The sequence below is a fragment of the Sphaerodactylus townsendi genome, linkage group LG05 (genome assembly GCF_021028975.2).
Source record: "Sphaerodactylus townsendi isolate TG3544 linkage group LG05, MPM_Stown_v2.3, whole genome shotgun sequence".
Classification (NCBI taxonomy): Eukaryota; Metazoa; Chordata; class Lepidosauria; order Squamata; family Sphaerodactylidae; genus Sphaerodactylus; species Sphaerodactylus townsendi.
In genome coordinates, this window is record NC_059429.1 from 85,394,706 (window position 1) to 85,414,342 (window position 19,637).

The 19,637-nt window shown below is 42.2% G+C and overlaps 1 protein-coding gene across 1 annotated transcript; it reads right to left on the reverse strand.

Moving 5' to 3' along the window:
• Positions 1-6,426: 6,426 nt before the first annotated feature.
• KISS1 (KiSS-1 metastasis suppressor) lies at positions 6,427-14,332 on the reverse strand. Its single transcript, XM_048497052.1, has 3 exons — positions 14,039-14,332; positions 8,004-8,123; positions 6,427-7,078 (listed from the first exon to the last, which is right to left on the reverse strand). The coding sequence occupies exons 2-3, from the start codon at positions 8,104-8,106 to the stop codon at positions 6,780-6,782; spliced, it is 402 nt and encodes a 133-aa protein (XP_048353009.1). The 5' UTR covers positions 8,107-8,123; positions 14,039-14,332; the 3' UTR covers positions 6,427-6,779.
• Between the last annotated feature and the right edge of the window lie 5,305 nt (positions 14,333-19,637).

The window sequence follows — 19,637 nt, forward strand, 5'->3', positions numbered from 1 at the left end:
AGTTTCACAGAAATGTTCCTCAAGTCATCACAATACAAACCAGTGCTAAGATCAGCAGGGGTCTGTCCTTCCGCTGGTGTACTCCTGACGTCATAGCCCAACCTAGTCACAGTGCTCTGATGTTAAAAGACCCTTGTGCCAGCCCCTGCTTGACCCTTTTGACCTTTAGCCTGTTTTAAAAAAAGAGTTTGGGAAAATACCTGCTCACAAGCTTTAGCCCAAGGCAGTGTGTGGGAAAATAAATACCATCAATTCAGAAGAGCCATAAGCTCTCAGTACAAGCTTTTACTCTAGAGACCTGGTCATTGCTTCCAGAGCTGGAAGGCTGCCTTGATTAAAAAGAAGGGACTATTTGTTGTTTCCTTTGCATAATGCAACACAAGTATATCTCTGATTGCTACAAAAGTCCTAAAGCTTCTATCACAAGCTCCATTCCAGGCATCAAGATCTGAATTGGACTTGGTTGCTTCTGCCATGACAAGTTTCCCCAACATGTATTGCCAGCCTCCAGTGTGCTGGCTTAAGATCTCCTGGGATTACAGTGGATCTCCAGGTGACAGATCAGTTCACCTGGAGAAAATGACCGTTCTGGAAGGTGGACTCTATAGCATTATACCCCATTGAAGTCTTTCCCCTCCCCACTCCCAAAATCTCCACACATTTCCCAACCCCAAGATGACAACCCAATTGGGATAGGATCAGAAAGCAATATAAGGGGCATAGTTCTGTTAATGAAGGGGTGTATGATACTTGGTGGTCCAAATCTTATGTTCAGATGCAGAGTTTTTAAATGGTCTTCAATATTTGCCATTGGATTTGTGGGAAAAAAGGAACTAGGAAATGCAAATAAGGAACTGGGAACCAATTTTAGCTTAATTTTAGAGCAGCAGTGGCGTAGTGGACAGCAGCAGGTATATTCTAAACAGGAAGAACTGGGTTTGATTCCCTGCTCTGCCGCTTGAGCTGTGGAGGCTTATCTGGGGAATTCAGATTAGCCTGTACACTCCAACACATGCCAGCTGGGCGACCTTGGGCTTGTCACAGTTCTTCTGAGCTCTCTCAGCCCCCACATACCTCACAGGGTGTTTGTTGTGAGGGGGAAGGGAAAGGAGTTTGTCAGCCCCTTTGAGTCTCCTTACAGGAGAGAAAGGGGGGACATAAATCCAAAGTCATCATCATCATCTTTCTTCTTCATCATCATTTCTGGGATTTGATATAGGACTGCAGATCTGCTACCTCTTTGCCTCCTCCAGTACTCATATTTTCATAAACAAAGCAAATACAACAAAAGTGTCTTCAGTGATCTCTCCTCCAAAGGGAACCAATCTAAATAAGTACCAATGCTGAAACTTTCACTGCTTGGGGATGTGGGTTGCCTTTAATAGTATGTTGAATTGCACATAGGGCATGAGCTAAAACAATCACATCTGTCACATGCTGGACACTTCACAAATCCACATTAATTGTCAATATACAAATTTGATAATATGAATTTTCACCCATCAGGAAACTGCAGGTCTTTCTGCATGTAGATTTTAGGGTTGCCAACTCTGAGTTGGAAAATTCCTGAAGGTTTGAGGGTAGAGCCTGGGAAGGGCAGAGTTTGGAGAGGGGAGAGAGATCCACAAGGATGTGATGCCACAGAGCCCATTCTTGAAAGCTGCCGTTTTCTACAGGGAAACTGATCTCTGTAAGCTGGGGACTAGTTGTAATTCCAAGAGATCTCCAGCCACTACCTGGAGGTTAGCAGCTCTATTTAGACATACCTTTGAGTGTTGCCCTCTTTACCAAAATATCTCGTCTTATTTTCATTCTGTTCTGTTTGCTTTTCTGGCTGCCTGATCTGCTTCTCTGTGGCTTTGCACAGCAAGGTCATTGCTAACTCACCTCTGTTGCATGAATCAGGGCTGCCTTTTCCCACACAGGAACTAGGATACTCCCACTCTCTAAGCCTGTGGCCTGCGTCACACTGGCCAGCCTGGTGCCCTCAAGCCAAGGCGTTCTAGCCAGAGGGTCAAAAACCACAATTCCCACTTGTATTTCCTAGCTGGGATGGGGACATGAGAAAGAGCCAGGAAAAGATATGGCAGATAGATGTCCCCTTCCAGGTCACCCCGCAGGCCTTGTTTACACTCAGAGCTTAAACCAACTAGAGAACAACAATGTGTTTCATGTAACTTCAGAATAAATTTTAAATTAATAACCTCAGGAGAGAAGTATGTTTCAGGCTTGAGACTATAGTGGGATTCTCAGCTATGTTTAGGCCCAGCAGGGAAAAGGTAGCTTTCTTTGTCAGTCTTTTTTCCCCAGTTGGGGCTGAGTCCAGGTTACATGGTGGAAGTATGACTCAGGAGGAAGGAGTTCGTCTTCTTTTCCCCTTCATCTTAGTCCTTTGAACTGCTTTTGAAGAATCCCTACAGCCATGTAACATATGGTCTGGGCTTTGGTATTGGCAGCAACAGGCACATTGCATTTCACTTTTCAGAACTGCTTACATGTAGAAGGATGTAGGCTAAGGATTCTTCAGCTGAACAGAAACTCTTCCCTGCTACTAGCCAAGGATGGTAAACAGAACCCCCATATTCAGAGGCAGTAACCCTCACTCTGAAACTCAGTGCTAGGTAGCAGTATCAGAAAAGGTCTTGGCCTCTTGTTTGTTGGCCCTCCAGGGATACTTTGTGAGACAGGATGCTGGACTACATGAATCTCTGGTCTGACTTAGCAGGGCTTTTCTTATGTTCTTATCAGGGAATGCCAAACATCCCAGTTTGTGAAGGTTGATCAGTTGCCCAAATGTTTGACATTTCTCCAGACAAATTCCCACTCAGGATAAACAATATAGATAATATAACCTTCTGTTATTTCTGCTGTTTTCTCTCTTCATCTCTCTCAAAGTGTATGTGGACATTTGGAAAAGTTAGTGTACTAAACTGGGTGTTAAATACATGGCTGATATTGTTCTGGCCACTTGGTGTATTTTATATCCTGCTCAAATAAACTATTGCAGGTTGTTTTCAGATGGGAGCATGAAAGCACAGCTGTGGAGGCAGAAACAAGCACATGGAAGCAGATAGAAATGGCATTCTCATACACACACATCTCTTCTTTTTCCCCTGTTGTGCCTGCACAAAGTGCGGATTTGGTAGGATATCCCTCCATGGCGCAGACCCCTACTTCCCCTCCCCTCTACTATAACAGTTCACCTTAGGGCCAAACTATGTTCCAGAGTACAGCACTCTACTTCCGCCTCCCCCAAGCAAGTTATCAAAAGCCAAAACAGCTTCACCCCCCGCCCCCAGTGACAGTTTTGGCATTTGAAAAGATGCACAGAGGGAGAAGACAAGAGTGCCTCACTCTGAGCCTATCCAGGATCAGTCCCTTGCAGCATTTTAAGATGACTATGAAGTGGCAACTGTGTTCTTGTGGTCGCAAGGATACCGTCACTTCCAATTTGGTCCTCAGCTAGGGAAGGGGGGAAAGCCCTTCAAAGGGCTAAAAGGATGGCTGCAGTTCTCTCTTTAAACCACAGGAAAACAGGCATTTTCTGCCAGATTAAAAAGGAGAGCCCGAAGAACATCACAGATCATGCTCAGAATGAGCACGGTGTCGTGTGGGTGTCTAAGTGCACATGTGTCTTCCTGATCACACTCAACAATAGAATGAGCACTGCAGCCACACACTGCTCCCCAAGGCTGTGGGTGCATGGTTTTTTTGTGGGGATATGGAGGAGAAAGAAAGCATAAAACACTGAGATCAACTGCTGCTCTCCATTGTGCATGAAGTAAAGGCTTTCGTGCATTTTGGCATCACATCAAAAGAGCTGGATCTCATCATGTAAACAATAATTAAATAATACATTTATTTAAATAATAAATAAAATAAAATAATCATTTAGTGAACAAGTCTAACTAGATTGAAACACAAATCAACAAATAGATAGTTCAAATATGGTGGAGAGATTCAGAAGTATTTTGTCTGCATCTCTGCTTTTCATGTTTTCCCTGTCTCAGAACTCTGTACTATATTAAAAATGTCTATAGACTTTAAATAAGAAATACTGCTTTTTGCCCCGACACAGGACACTGAAAATTTGACTGCCCTTTTTAATCCCCCTCTGTGAACGCCCCAAAATGCAAGCTCAGTTTAGGTTCTTCCTCAGTAAAACCACTATGAACCGAGAAAGCACCTGCCCAACTTTATTTAATTTAGCCAACATTGCCTAATGGCATTAGGTTTTATTTTCTGCTGAAGGACAGTTGCTAAGTAAGACTTGCAAGTGTTCACTTCAGGCTACACTGATCTGCCTCACCTTGTCTTGTGGTGTTTCTGCATGGCAGTGATTACCTGCTTTGCTCTCATTGCTACTGTGAACACAAAGGCATTTGCAGCACCAATGGAGCCTCCACTTGGGGATTTTCTTCTTGCTGTTCACTCATGCCACCTCTGGTGGGCTATTTGTTGGATTTTTAAATCAAGTATTATAATAGTATTTAGGATACCATATATCTACTACCAAGATTTTTTTGAAAATTGGCAAAAGTCTTCTAATGACAGTAGAGGGGAAATGGCTGGGGAAATGATCATAGATGTGGTAGATACAGAAATCCACGTCTTCCCAACCACACTAGGACCAAACTTACTTTCAGTATAATCTTTTGAGCAAACTGCAGAGAAACTGGTTCACACCTGAAAGGTGGATGACCATACGGTGATGTCATGTGGAAGCCCCTTTTCCCGGCAAGCCACAACAGTTTGGGAGGGAAACAAAGAAAAAGAGGTCCATGTGGAAACAACCTTGGTGCAGTTTGTTCATTCAGCTAAGATCATGCCATCCAGACAACAAGGAGAGGCAGCTGCAAAGGTCCCTGGGAGGAATTTTTCAATTACATCTTCCAATGGCCAAACTGCCCTTGTAGAAATTAGCAGCTGAGGCCCAAGGAAAAATTGAAAGGCTCCAAAGCAAGGTCAGCATTGTGCTTGTAGCTGTACAAACTCAGTGCTAATTAATAAGCAAAGAATGATACTGTTAGGGGGCACGCATTCCAGGAAGGGAGGGGGAGACCTTGGAAGACAAGAGAGTCTGTGTGGAGCATCTTAGACACAACCATCCAAGTATGGACAGTAGAATACAATTGTAGGAGGGGGTTGAGGTTTGTTTATGCTCTATTGTTCTAGGAGTGAATATTTGAGCAGGGCAGCATATCTATTTCATGGTATACTTTGGTCATTACTGTTTTGTGATCAATGAAACTCTTTAGGACAGAAACTACTGTCAGGATTTGAGCTTATTAACAAGTAACCTTGGCTATTTTTGCTCTCGGTATCATGTTTCTATGAAGGAACCTAAATATGAAATGTAAACACTGCCGTTGTGCCCAGAACCAGACAAGAACTCTCCCCCCTCCCCCCGCACTATCATCAATGAAGTCAAGAGAGGAAGGGACGGAAGCTGCCAGGATGGGAAGAAGCTTTCTGTTGTGCCTGAAACTAGACTCAGATGAAACCCCAGCCCCTGCAGAATGTTGCATTGTCTTTTAATAGCCAAAAGTCACCAAAAACAGCATTCAAATGGTTTTGAGCTTCAGTAGGAGAATCTGGAGCAGTGACAAGGAAGCAGCCTCTGACTATGTGAGCTCTCTCTTAGGTGAGACAGCCAACCAGTTCAGCCTCCCAGGCAATAAACTGTGGAACCTGATTAGTAGTAATGTTGCACTCCAGCTCTCTGTGAAACCAGTAGTTGTGGCATGGTAGGAGCTTATACTCCCATGGACTACGTATCGCTTTTCTAATATTCCACTTGTTTTTGTTCAAGAAGAAATGTCAATCAGAGATTGGGAAAAATAGATAAAAGGCTTATCATTCAATCGCATTGGAAAACTCTGTAGCTTGAGAAGTGGTGATGGCTCAATGGCAGAGCGTGTGCTTTGCATGCAGAAGACTCCAGGTTTGATCATTAATATTTCCAATTACCTAAAGGATCTCAACTTGCAGGTGTCAAGAAAGACTTTTATCTGCCTGAGACTCTGTAGAGTATGGTTGCCAGTCTCCAAGTGGCAGCTGGAGATCTCCTGGGATCACAATTGATCTCCAGGCAACAGAGATCTGTTCATCCTAAGAAAATGGCCACTTTGGAAGATGGACTGTATGGCATTGTACCTCATTGAAGTCCCTCCATCTCCCCCGCAAGCCCCCCACCTCAGACTCCAGCCCCACAATTTCCAGGTATTTCTCAACTAGGAATGGCAACCCTCCTGGAGAGTTACTGCCACTCAAGAGGGCCTAACTACTTATTCCATAGTTCTTGTGCCATTTTGAAGCATACCACGAGGACTTTTTATCAGACATGCAATGTGATTTCCTTGCTGGGAACTTGTTTTGCAAAATGTTAAACCAGAGCACCCTAAGGTACAAATCACAAACTCCATATTCAGAATTAAATTTTATTCTGTCATTTGGGCAGGTTCCTGGGGGAGGATACAATAACAAAATTAGGAAAACGTAATTCTAATTTTAATACAATTAGGATAGCTGACTGAAAATAGACAATGACCAGCACTCTACAAATGTATATTTTAAAACAAAAATGTGTTCCATTTCTCTACTGAAATTCTGGCATAAGATATGAGTTTCTAATAATCAAGGGCCTTGGCTTGTGGCATTGTCTTCTACTGCAGCCTCTGGAACTCTGATGAATGAATCCATCATAATACTGAGCAAGTGTGTATTTTATTCTGCTCTTTGTTCTACCTGCCATTTTTTGGTAGAGTTCCTCCATGTCTTCATATTTGCACCTTGGCTCTCATTGCTTGCCTCTTGCCATATCTTAAGCCAAATGAATTCCAGTTATAGGTGGAGAGATCCTTCTCCTTTTCTACCAGCAGTGCTTCTTGAGGAATGGAGACCACTCTGCTCCTCACTGGATTCATTCCTTGCCATGATTGTATTTGGTGCTCCTGACGCTTGCACAGAAGGGATGGTGTGGATTTCAGACCTGCTGTCCCAGGGCTGGACCGCCTTTCAGGACATGGGTTGGCATCAGCCCAGCGAAGTGGACTGATAACGTTTTTGGCAAGTTCATCTGAGGAAACAGAGATACTTTGCTGAAACATTTGGAGGCTCACTCTTTGGGGGAAGAGATGTATTACTCAAGCAAATCAGTGCCCCATCAGTAACTCTAGAAACTTGTGAGGAGCATAGAAAGCATCCTAGTAAATAAAAAGGTACCCCAATATTCTCTCTCCTGAGAACCAGCAGTGTGGATAATGGATATTACCCTAGTAGTTATCCATGGAATGGCTGAGTCCTCCCAGCATGCGTTGAAGTAACTCACATTCCAGGTTTCCAGGTAATAAAATACTGAAACATTCCTGATCCCAGGACTCAGAATCATCTGGGTATTTTCTTTGGGTGGAACCTCTCATGTAGGAACAGTTTATGTGACTGCTGAGCTAGTGGTGGTCCCCTTTTTATTCAGCATTTGTCAGCAACATTTTTTGTAGGAAACTGGCCAATGCCTTGAGAAAGCACACTTGAAAATACTTTTCCTGGAGTAAGCTCCATTGAATAGACTTAAGCATGACTCTAAGGAGGTTTGTTTCAGATTGCACCATTAGTATGCTACAGAATTACCAACCATTCTAGTTCCAGTCATAGACCCCATGTGACAAATTCCACCACTTCGCTGCATATAGGCAGATAGAATACAGAGCAGAAGGGCTTAATAGAGAACTCAACATGTAATTGGCTGGTAGCATATTTATGGTACCACATTGTTAAAATCGGGGGGGGGGGGGGGGCTGCTCACTTAGTCCTGAATGTGACCATTAGACATTTTTGGAGGGGAAAGTTTCCTCAGGGCACTTGTGGGCAGAGGGGAAAATCACTGCACCTCACCTGACATTTGCACAGGTTCTCAAGTGTATGGGTGGACGTGAAATGGGAACTTCTTCCTTGATCTTGCAAGGTTTAATGCTAGAACCTGAAGAGCTCGTCTGACTTGGTACCTTTATGCCAGGCATCTTTAAGAACAGCAAAGTTGTCTGCAGGTTCTCCAAAATGAGCTCTGAAGAGAAGCAGGAACAGCACCATGGAACTGAACAGGTTCATTTTGAACTGGATCAGATCTGAAATAGCAGATGGAGAAGAAGGTGAAAATACTGTAAGGAGCTGTCTGCTAAAAGTGGGGAGAGAATGCATGGTTTTATAACAGCCATTCTTCAGTATGATCTTAAAGTCCACTTCTAATTCACATGTGAATGTTGCTAATAAAGGATAAATTTCAGAAGGGAACTTGAATGTAAAATTTCTAGCCAGTGTAGGTTTTTTACATTCACATTATAGACAATCTGATTTAATCCTCCATGAACGTGTTATGAATTTTGTCTGTTATGTACAACTATTTGAAAGATGAGAATTGTGAGACAAAATTTAGTTGACTCACTAAACAGTCACCCACTCCCCGCCCCCAAAAATCTAACTGTGGCTTGCTCTGGTTAGGTGCATGTGGCTACACAGGCATGTGTTCGTGACTCTCTTCTCCTTTGTGTCTCTGTCTTCTGTGCCCTTGAGTTCTTCCAGTAATGTGTCCATAAGTCCTTGGCCATTTATGTATGCATTATTTACCTCACATCTGTTGGCTCTGCAGTGGGGGTTTTCCACAGTTTTTTGTTTGCACAGGGATTCTCCTTCTGTGATGTGTCCCTAGCCAATATAATCTGCCATTTTGTGTGTGCCCCGTCTCCCCACTTCCTCATTGTTTCTGTGCAACCTCCATTTGGGAGGGTTGCCTGCTGCCTTTCCCTGTTCCTCCTGTATTTGGTCTAGCATTAGTTTCCTAGACCATGTCAACTTCTTGTCAATTTCACAGCATAAAAATAGGAAAAAAATAAAGCCCTTCTGATCTTTCTGAAATGGTGGCCTGAATAGTGGGAAGAAGTGCTATGTTGTGGGCAGGAAAAGGTAAAGAGAAGCACATAAACCTGAAGAAAGTTAAACACAGGCTGATCTCCTTTGCATTCCCTGTGAAGGGAGATAAAAAGTCATACTTTCAGGGCTTTCAGAAACCACAGGGATTCTCTGTTCTGAAGATGATGTGACTGCCAAAGAGTGGGAAACATGCATGTAATTGAGAATCAAATCTGAAGGGAATGTAGGCTCATGCAAAGGAGACCACAAATGGCCCTTGTGCACAGTCCTTGCATATTAAAATTCAGTGTGAAAAGTGCAATACCAATCCTCAACAAGCTAAGGTCTGTTCATATACTTAGAATTGCACTACATCTGCCTTGACTTTTGTGCTTCATTAGCATAGCCAATAGCACAATTCTTCTGAAGAATCCTGTTTTAGAATGTCCAGAGTGATCCATTTATCTGTATCCTCACCTCAGGCAGTTCATTTGTTGGAATTGCCACCAGGGGATTGCTGTCAGACCACCTGAGACAGGACCTGAGCAAAGGGTCAAGATGAAAGCAGAAGACAGCAGCACCCCTCTTAACCATAAAATAGATGGATGACACTAAAATAGAATGCTAAAATGGAGGAATTCACATCTCTAGCTCGACTCCATCACACTACTATTTTGCTGCCCTGCCTCCTCTCCCCTCGAATATGAATAAGAGGTCTTTCTAGGATTCTGGACTCACCTGCCTATCTGCTCATAACTTTGATAAGTCTATCTAACAAATTGAGAACTCCTTGGCTTTTCTTTGCCATCGACCCCAAGTTATCATGGATGGAAGGAAAGCTTTAAGAATCTCACTTGTTGGAGTAATTCAGATGAAGGCAGGCATATACCTATCTTCTCTTTGTCCCTTGGTAAATGGGAACCATTTCACTTTTATGTGAGTGCAGGCTAACCACCATAACATCGAAGTCAGAAAGAGGGGAGATAACGTCATTTGTTTTGGCAGTAATTTGATTATAAGAGGGAAAATAGTTCAGCAAAAAGAAATTTAGCAACCATTGAGTAAAAAGAAAATGTGCAGTAAATACAATCCTCAGATCTGTATCTAGAACATATCCCCTAAGCCGGGGAGTTAAAAAGTAGGCATAACAAACAATTCTGTTTGTTTGTCTTTTTCCCACTCATTTTTAGGGCTTCTTCAGACAAGACACTCATGTTCCTAAAACATTTCCTTTCCAAAGTCAAGTTGCCTTCCTCTACCACTTCAAAGTTCTCCATCCCTTCCTCCAGTTCCCATGGTAGCCCTCAACCTGCCCCATATCCTGGGGGGGATGGGGGTTCTGAAGTATTTTGTAAATTCAGTAATTGACACACTGATATGCTATTATATTAATCTGCCAATTGCTGATTTTAAAAACCTCTTACACACACATTCATGGTGCATTATATGGATTGGGGAAGGAAAATGGCTGCTGTGCCAGTGCAACTAGGAAAATCTGAACGTTTCTACTCACATAGCGCAGCCTTTGCTGAGGAAAAGCTGAGGAAACCTAGGTGATGCATTGAAGCACAACAGTTCTGTGAGGAAGTGGAGAAACACAGTTGCTTCCCAGTAATATGCAAGGCAGGCCAAATAACATATGTGTAAGAGACCTTCATTAACTACCGGCCAGTCATGGTGTCACAAGAAAAATTATTTGGCTGAATTTGCTACTCCATATGAACATAATAATTGTAATCCCTGCTAGTCTGGCAGATTTAAGGCTAAACAGAAAAGTTTGACCAGCAGCTTTTTGCCTACCTTTGAAGGTTAATCTCTGCATGTAAATTAAGCATTTGCCTTATGAAATTGCCATTTTTTATGCAGATACTGTTAGATGAGGTATCATTTCAGCTCTAACCTAACTGCCTAGTGGTGGTCTGAGTGACCGGATATGTAATTGGAGATGATAACTGCTTACACTTCAGTTAATCTCTGATCATCCCACAGTGGAGAGGGAGCAACTGGGAGGCATGCTGGAAGAGTAGGTCACTGTTACTATTGATGGGGTGGTATAATAGACTGTTTCCATCTCCATCTTGTGGTGCAGAACATAACAGATCTTTTGAAATTGGAAGTTAGACAAGCACAGGAGATATAATGATCTTGTCTTTCAAAATTTTGGCAATTAAAATTCTTGTCTGTATATCTCTTATGTGCAATTATATAAATTAAAAACTGATATTAACCATAGAATTATTGTAGTGTACTAATTTTGTATCCAAACATCTGTAAATCTTAGGAAAAGTGTACATTTCCAGTAGATAAGTCACAAAAGATCCATGAAATTCAAAGCAACAGCGTTTGGGGATTAATCAGAGTGGCTGTTTGAGCATTCCTAATTTCTCCAATCTAAGCTCCCTTTGCTAGAGCTGTTTTTTTCTCGTTGAGGGAAACATGTTGGTGCTGTGGTGCCTATGAATGTGGGGAAGTAGAAAACAAGAACAAAGGAAAAGGCTAAATTCTTCTTCCCATAGTTCAGCTTCCTTGATCTGAATTTCCCCCTCCCCAGAGCAGCTTTGAACCTTTCCTTTAGGAGATCCTGACTGCTGTTCTCACACATCCACACATCATATCTAGTTTGGTTCTCATTGCCAGAATGTACAGCTGAGGACAACAGCTCTGTCCTATCATAGAGGAAATTCTGATGTTTAGAGGATGACAGGTGAGCATCGAATGGTTTAATTAAATGTTACAGTGTGATTGAACCTCTCATGAGTTTTTAAACTGTGCATAGCAGCCTCAGATGACCTCTGATTCAGCATCCATGTGGATGGCTATGAGGTTAATTCAGGTGGCTGATTAAATCATCAGAAGATTCCTCCTCTACCACCAATTTTCATGAGTTTTAAGGAGCTCCAGCTTTCAGAGTTCATGTTTTATTTATAAGTAGTTTTAGATCTCTGTTAACTAGCTGATCATTTAAGCAAGAACAGTAACAGCACTATGACATTTTGATTTTGTTTTCTTCCTCATTCAAGCCATCAAATGATCCTTTTGAGACTAAGTGCCAGGAAAACAGCTGAAATCATTGAAGAAGATTTATAGACAAATAACTTCCCCAGTAAAACTGATTAATTTCTGACTGTAAAAGAGATGCGTGAAATCTAGCAGTTATAATGGCATTTTCTTACTATGCAAGGCTGTTAAAGCATTACCCACCGATCACTTGCATTACTCTTTAGACTTCCGTTTCCTGAGCAATTAGAAGAGACACTTAAGTGAAGACTAAGTTGCATGTTTATTATGTAGAAATAAACACAATAATTGGAGTTTGGCTCAGAGGAAAGCTGCAGAGATGCTAAGAGAAATAATGCAGTAAACATAAAATTGAGACCAACAGTTAGCTTAGAAACATACACAGGGTTGAAAGGCTGCAGCCTGCAAGTAATTTTCTTGTGTATTTTTACTTCATCAATATACCATTCATGTTTAAATTATCATTGTGTGTAGGCATTCAAAAACAGTAAGCATGGTCTACTTAGTCATTTTTGCCAGGATTTGTTAATTACATAGCATTGCCAATTCTGGGTTGGGAAATTCCTGGACATTGCGGGGGTGGAACCTAGAGGAGGGAGCTCAGCCAGACTATTATGTATTTTATTTTTAAAAAACCTTTCATTGCTGCCCTTCTAGCCAAATAAGGTCCCCAAGGAGGCAAACATCAAAACAGCATTTAAAATATATAAAGCATTTAAAAAATACACAAATGGAAACATATAGACATATCAGTGTTACAACCACAATGTCATAAAGTCCACCCTCTAAAGCAGGCGTTTTATCCAGGAAAACCAATCTCTGTACTCTGGAGGTTAGTTGTCGTTTCAGGAGGTCTCCCAGACCCACCTGGAGATTGTCAACTGTAGGAGAAAACAATTGTGTATTTTGTTAAATAACCTATACAGGTATACTGGACTTTCATCTCAGGGAGATGGTCTCTCAATTATGGTTTTAAGAGTGGGGAACACAAGAGGTCCATCTCTTCATTTTCTGTATCAATGCGCTGCCTGGTAAAAGTCTTTCTTTTGTATTGCATTTGTGTGCTTGTTTGAAGGATAGTATATAATATTTGCCATTTATCCATTACGTTAGAAAAACAATGTGCCCAAACACTGGTTGCTATGAGTCTTTTATTAGGAAGTGGCACAGCTGTGGTCTCACAATAACTAATAAAAAGGGACAGAAGAACCCTGTACAATTGTTCTAATGCACTGGCATAAATTTGCTCATGTCTGGACAACTGGCAAGAGTTCACCCCTACCATTTCGATTTCTGTAAAGTATCTATAAGAAGTCCTTTAGCCCATAAATTTTTTAGCATGCCATTCTATTCACATGTTGGTTATTCTAGCACCCCAACTAACCCCTCCCCCAATATTTTATTTTCCAAAAAAGCCATATTTGGTTCCATACATTTGGCTGTAGAACCATAGGTTATGGACCTGTGATATACCATTACATTAGCTATCCACTGCATTTTTATCCTATCCATCTTCCATAGAACTCAGGGGGACACTCCTCCTTGATTTTATCATCCTTGCCACTCTGTGAAGTAGGATAGGCTGAAAGAGGGCAAATGGTCCAAGGTGACCCTGCAAGTTTTGTAGTCAAGAGGGAGTTTAATCTCAGATATCCCCAGTCCTACAGTGAGATGCTAACCATTATACTACTCTCTGGCCATTCAGTACTTCGACAGGATCAGATATTGCCACAGCTTGCAATGCATTGACACCTTCAGTTTTATGGATCATACCTGTTTGACAAGTAGTGAGGTTGGAACATAAGAAATATCTGAACTGTTCACCTCTGCCCCTTGCCCTAAACTTTGACAATCTGTCTTTAAGCTTTGCCTGGCAATCCTAACCATGCACTATTAAAAAAAACCCTTTCTATACAATGCATGTAATCAAAAATGCATTCCTTTTATGAAAGAAGAAGCATGTATCTTTCTGAATGAAAAAGATGAGGAGCTGGGCAGTCCAACCCTCCCCGTATTTACTTAGAAGCAAGTCCCAGTGAACTCAATTTGGTTTGTTTCCAGGAATGTCCGTATAGGATTGCAGCATTAATCTTAAATGTCCTTGCCCTCTACTTACTCTGATTCTTCAGGAATTGTTCCAAGGGTCTTCTGCTGTTTTTATTTGATCTCTGGAACAGCAAAGGAACTGCTCCACTCCCGAGGTCAGGTCTCTTTCAAGTGCAGCATTACCCCTTCTGTTTATTGTATGATCTGCTGGTGACATCAGCAGCGCTGGACCCTCCTCTGCCTTTCTTCTTGGTAATCCCCACTCCAGGCATGATCCCACTTTACAAAGAAGCAGCAGATTTGTTTCCCCTGAATGGCAAACAGGGCAAATTTAGCCTTTGTATTAGGGCAATAGAATCTTGCTTTTCACCCCTCCAACTGAACCAAATTTATTAGAGAAAATTTGGTGGGATACACAGTCTTAAAAGCTCAGCTGGAATGTGTTCCGCAGGTTAGGAAAGGCAGCGCCCAGTCCAAAAGAAAGCCACCATGGTTAACAAGGGAGGTTGAGGTAATTATTAGGAAAAAAAAGATGTCTTTTAGAAAATGGAAGTCCAACTTAACTGATGAAGAATACCAGAGAGAACACAAATGGTGGCAAAAGAGAAGCAAGTTAGCTGTAAGGGAGGCAAAAAAGGATTATGAGGAGCATGGCTCGCGAACATCAAGACTAGCAACAACAAACAGTTCTTCAAAGTACATCAAAGCAGGGAAGCCAGCTAGGAAGCCGGTAGGTCGGATTAGGCGATGTGGAAGGAACAAAAGGTGTGCTAAAGGTGACAGGGAGATTGCAGAGAAGCTGAATGAATTCTTTGCATCTGTCTTCACCCAAGAGGAGGTGAGGAAAATTCCTGCACCTGAACCAAGCTTCTTAGGAGTGAATCGAGGAACTAGCGAAGTTAGTTGGTAGACAAGGAAGAAGTTCTGTGGCAGCGTGATAAACTAAATGCTACCAAATCCCTGGCCCCAGGTGTATCTATCCAAGAGTTCTTAAAGAAGCTCAAGCATGAAATTGCTGATGTTCTCACAATATGCAACTTATCCCTGAAATCAGGCTCCATCCTGAAGACTTCGGAAGATGGCCAATGTCACACCAATCTTTAAGAAAGGGTCTAGGGACCGAGGAAATTACAGGCCAGTCAGTTTGACATCTGTTCCTGGTAAATTAGTAGAATCTATCATTAAAGATAAAATTATTAAACATGTAGAAAAGCAAGACCTGCTGAGAAGAGTCAGCATGGCTTTTGTAGAAACAGAAGTCCTGTCTTACAAACTTAATAGAGTTCTTTGAGGGTGTAAACAGACATGTGGATAAGGGAACCAGTGGACATTGTCTACTTGGATTTCCAAAAGGCTTTTGAGCAAAGTTCTCACCAGAGACTGTTGAAAACTCGCTTAATGAAGGAATAAGAGGAAGTCCTCCTATGGATTAAAAAGCTTTGGTTGAGGAACAGGAAACAAAGGTGGGTATAAATGGGAGGATTCTCACAATGGAGAGATGTAGGGAGTGGGTGTCCCCAAGGATCCGCTTTGGGACCAGTGCTCTTTAACTTATTCATAAATGACCTGGAAGTAGGAATTGGAGTAGTGTGGTGGCCAAGTTTGCAGATGATACCAAATTATGTAGGGTGGTAAGAACCACAAGGATTGTGAGAGCTCCAAAGCGGACCTTGGGTGAGTGGGCTAAATGGCAAAATGCAGTTCAATGTGAAATGTAAAGTGATGCAGTAGGGGCAAAAAATCCAAACTTCACATACATCGCTTACAGGGGTCAGTGCTATCAGTCACAGACCAGGAAGGGATTTAAAGTGTAGTTGATAGTTCCATGGGAATGTCAACTCAATGCATGGCAGCTGTGAAAAAGGCAAACTCTATGCTGGGGATAATTAGGAAGGAATTGAGAATAAAACTGCAAAGATTGTCATATATAAAACGTGAGATGCTAGACGCGCAGATACTTGTGTTCAGTTCTGGTCGCCACATCTCAAAAAAGGATATCGAAGAGATAGAAAAAAGTGCAGAGAAGAACTAGCGAGGGATGATTGAAGGATTGGAGCACCTTCGCTATGAGGAGAGGCTGCAGCGCTTGGGACTCTTAGTTTGGAGAGGAGCGCCTGAGGGATATGATTGAAGTCTATAAAATTATGCATGGGGTGAAAATGTTGACAGAGAGAATTTTTCTCTCTTTCTCACAATACTAGAACCAGGGGGGCATTCATTGAAAATGCTGGGGGGAAGAATTAGGACTAATAAAGGAAACACTTCTTCACGCAACGTGTGATTGGTGTTTGGAATATGCTGCCACAGGAGGTGGTGATGGCCACTAACCTGGATAGCTTTAAAAAGGGCTTGGACAGATTTATGGAGGAGAAGTCAATCTATGGCTACCAATCTTGATCCTCCTTGATCTCAGATTGCTAATGCCTTAGCAGACCAGGTGCTCAGGAGCAGCAGCAGCAGAAGGCCATTGCTTTCACATCCTGCATGTGAGCTCCCAAAGGCACCTGGTGGGCCACTGCGAGTAGCAGAATGCTGGACTAGATGGACTCTGGTCTGATCCAGCAGGCTAGTTCTTATGTTCTTATGTTCTTATACCATCAGCCTTCATGCAACACAATGAGGCTGATTGCCAACAGCTTGTCAACATGCTATTGTCTCTTTTACCCTGATTTTAAAACTTCCGCTCCACTTTTTCCATGTGTTTGAGGCTCCCTGATGGGCTCTCTTTCAGCTGTCATTCAGATTGATGGGTTTTTGCCCAGCTTTCCTGAAGTTGGTCTTGCTCAGTGCGCCCCTCGATTTTAATTAACCTGACTGAAAACTGATTTGCCTATGCAGATGAGCAAGACTGAACATCTGCCTGTGTACCCATCTGATCTCACCATAATTTCACACTTGAATTAAAGCCATAGCATTATACAGGAGAGAAGAGGCTTCTGTCATTTAAAAGGGAACCCTTTGCCCAGCCTTATAGTGTCATCTTCAGGCATGTCTGTATAATGATGGAACCCCTCTTCCATGGGGATCCTGAGGCCACTCTGAAGATGAGGGGGGTGGCTCCAGGACTTACACTTTCTGTAGGATTTATGCTTTCAGGAAAAGAGGTGGTGTTATTCCAAACACATGACCATGGATGTAGGTGTAGAATTTTTATGGGGTGGGTTCAGGGGCGGGGCTCATGGGGCGGGGGTGGCCCTGCCTTCCCTAGCCCCGCCTCCAGCCTGAAAGCCAGCCATGGCCCAGGAAAGAAAGTCTCGCCTCACAAAGCAGGTCTCGCAAGAGGCGAGACTTTCTTTCCTGGGCTCCGGCTGGCTGCAAGCGTACGATGCAGGCTGTGCCTGTGTGGGCTCAGAGAAGCACCCGCCCCCGCTGGACATGCAAATGAGGGGTAAACCTGAGGGAAAAAACCTTACCTACGTCCCTGCACATGACTAATCCCCGTGCCATGGTGTCAGGTCTGACGTAATCATATTGCAGGCAGTCCACAGATGTCCTTTATTTCTTTATTTTATATCTTTAGCCATTGACATTTTCTTCACTGCCTTTGGCTACAGATGACACTCATTGGTAGCAGTTGTAATAAGAGCTTTAGGCTCAGATCCCTTTCATTGCAATATCTTTCTGGCTGCATTATGATGTTGCTTTTAATCAACATGCATGGACCCAGGTTATTGCTATTCTTGGGGCATGCCTGCTTTTGCATCTATAGCACAGTGAAGGAATTCCAGTCAGAAAGCAGAAAGCAGAGACTAGATGGCCATCTGGCAGCAATGCTGATTCTGTGAACTTCAGATCTTGAGAGGGAGGGCAGGAAGGTTCTTGTTACCCTTTCTTACATGCCCAAGGTAAAGCTGATCAACCCTTTGGGGTTGGGAAGCAATTTTCCTCCAGACTAGATTGACCAGGAATCCTGGAGATTTATTGCCTTTCTCTGAGCATAACAAAAATAATTTAATAGGGAGTGATGTGTATATATGTATGTGTGTGTGTGTGTATAAAAAATAAAAAATGCTGAACCACTAACTTAATGGACAAGCATGTAAAGTCTACATACAATAAAATCTTTTACTAAACTTGCAATACACCTTTCAAATATACAAACAATACTATTTCCAATAAAGATACATATCCACTGACTTCATGGATCGACATGCAAAGTCTTCATAGAATTATGTCTTTTTCTGAACTTGCAACAATTATTCAAGCAACAATACTTTTGCAAACAACTTTTCAAGTATCCAAGCAATACTAGTTGATAAGGTTTCGCAGTTCTTTTGTTTCTCAGCTGCTTCCTCGGTTGTTTCCTCAAAAGTCTGTTGCTTCAAATCACCCAGGAGAATCTTAAGTAATTTCACAGAAGCATTTCAGATTCTTAACCCTGATTTCTACACACAGTATACAACATGAAGTTTTTTATTTGTGATATATATGAAAACAGTGTAGGTTTTGTATAGTGGTATATTGCTTATTATTTTCTATAGGCATAGAGCAGGAGACACTGGGGAAACGTGTGGTAGTTGTGAATTTTCTGTGCTGTGCAGGATGTTGGACCAGAGGACCCTTGAGGTCCCTTCCAGTGCTATGTTTCTAAATAATGTGAGATTCTTTGAATAGTAATTTCTAGAAAAGTAGAATATCAATTAAAAATAATAATTAATATCCTAGTTACTGTGCAGATAACCACCCACCTATCCCATTTTAAAGCATGGAGTACTTTACACATATACCTTGAACTATAGTTCTGTGGCACAGTGAAGTGATGACTGATGCACAGTTGTTGTGATGGGATGGCATCTGTTGCAAATGATACCCCACTAGGTCATCTTGCTCACTCTACTGATGACATGGAACATAAGCATTTGTACTGTGACCTGAAAGACTGTGAACTATGCTAAAATAAGCACAGTCTGATGGAGAGCTATGACAGTCTTGACAAACAAGTTGGTCATCTGACCTGGACCTAATAGAACCATCTAGTTGTACTTCTGAAGCTTCAGTCATGATGGTTCGCACTTGTGTCTGATAAAATAAACAAGATCTTAGCCCAGAACAATCTCCCCAATCTGAATTTTTAAAAATTACTGTGACTCACTTGCCATTTTTTAAATGCCTGAGTTGTTTAGAAGTAATTTATTTCATACGGAGGTCTATTATTGTGATTCACCCTAAAAACCCAAACACACTGTTCAGCAAGTAAGTCCCAGGAAAAAAATTCATGCACAACCGAATAACAGGATGAAAGTTGCTTGTGAGTTGCTAAATGGTGTTGGGGGCAAAACAAGAGCAAGACCATCTTTCTAGGCTGAACTAAAGGGAATTAACTGAATTAACTGATGACATAACAAGGAAAGTTGTAATAAATTTAATTTCTGTATAGCTGCCAAGCATCAAGGGAATCAATAGTAGTCTATGGAATAGAAGAGAAAACAGGGAAATTTCAAATAGAAAACATTTCAGAGAAACACACGAGACTAAGGCTGTTTCCGCACGGCCCAAATATGATGCCTTAGGGATGGCAAAAATGCCGTCCCTAAGGCGCCGTTTGCACAGCCGGCGCCGCTGAAACACAGCAGCGTGGCGCTCGCACCTGGCTTCCCTTCACCTCCCCCAGGGCGGTGTCAGGCCGCCCCAAAAAACCTCCCTCCTGGAGGTTTTTGAAAAACAGTGTG

Coding starts and splice junctions, on each gene's coding strand:
- KISS1 (XM_048497052.1), bottom strand. CDS start 8,106: ATGAACCTGTTCAGTTCCATGGTGCTGTTCCTGCTTCTCTTCAGAGCT. Junction 7,079..8,003: donor TAAAGATGCCTGGCATAAAG/GTACCAAGTCAG, acceptor CTGTTTCCTCAG/ATGAACTTGCCAAAAACGTT.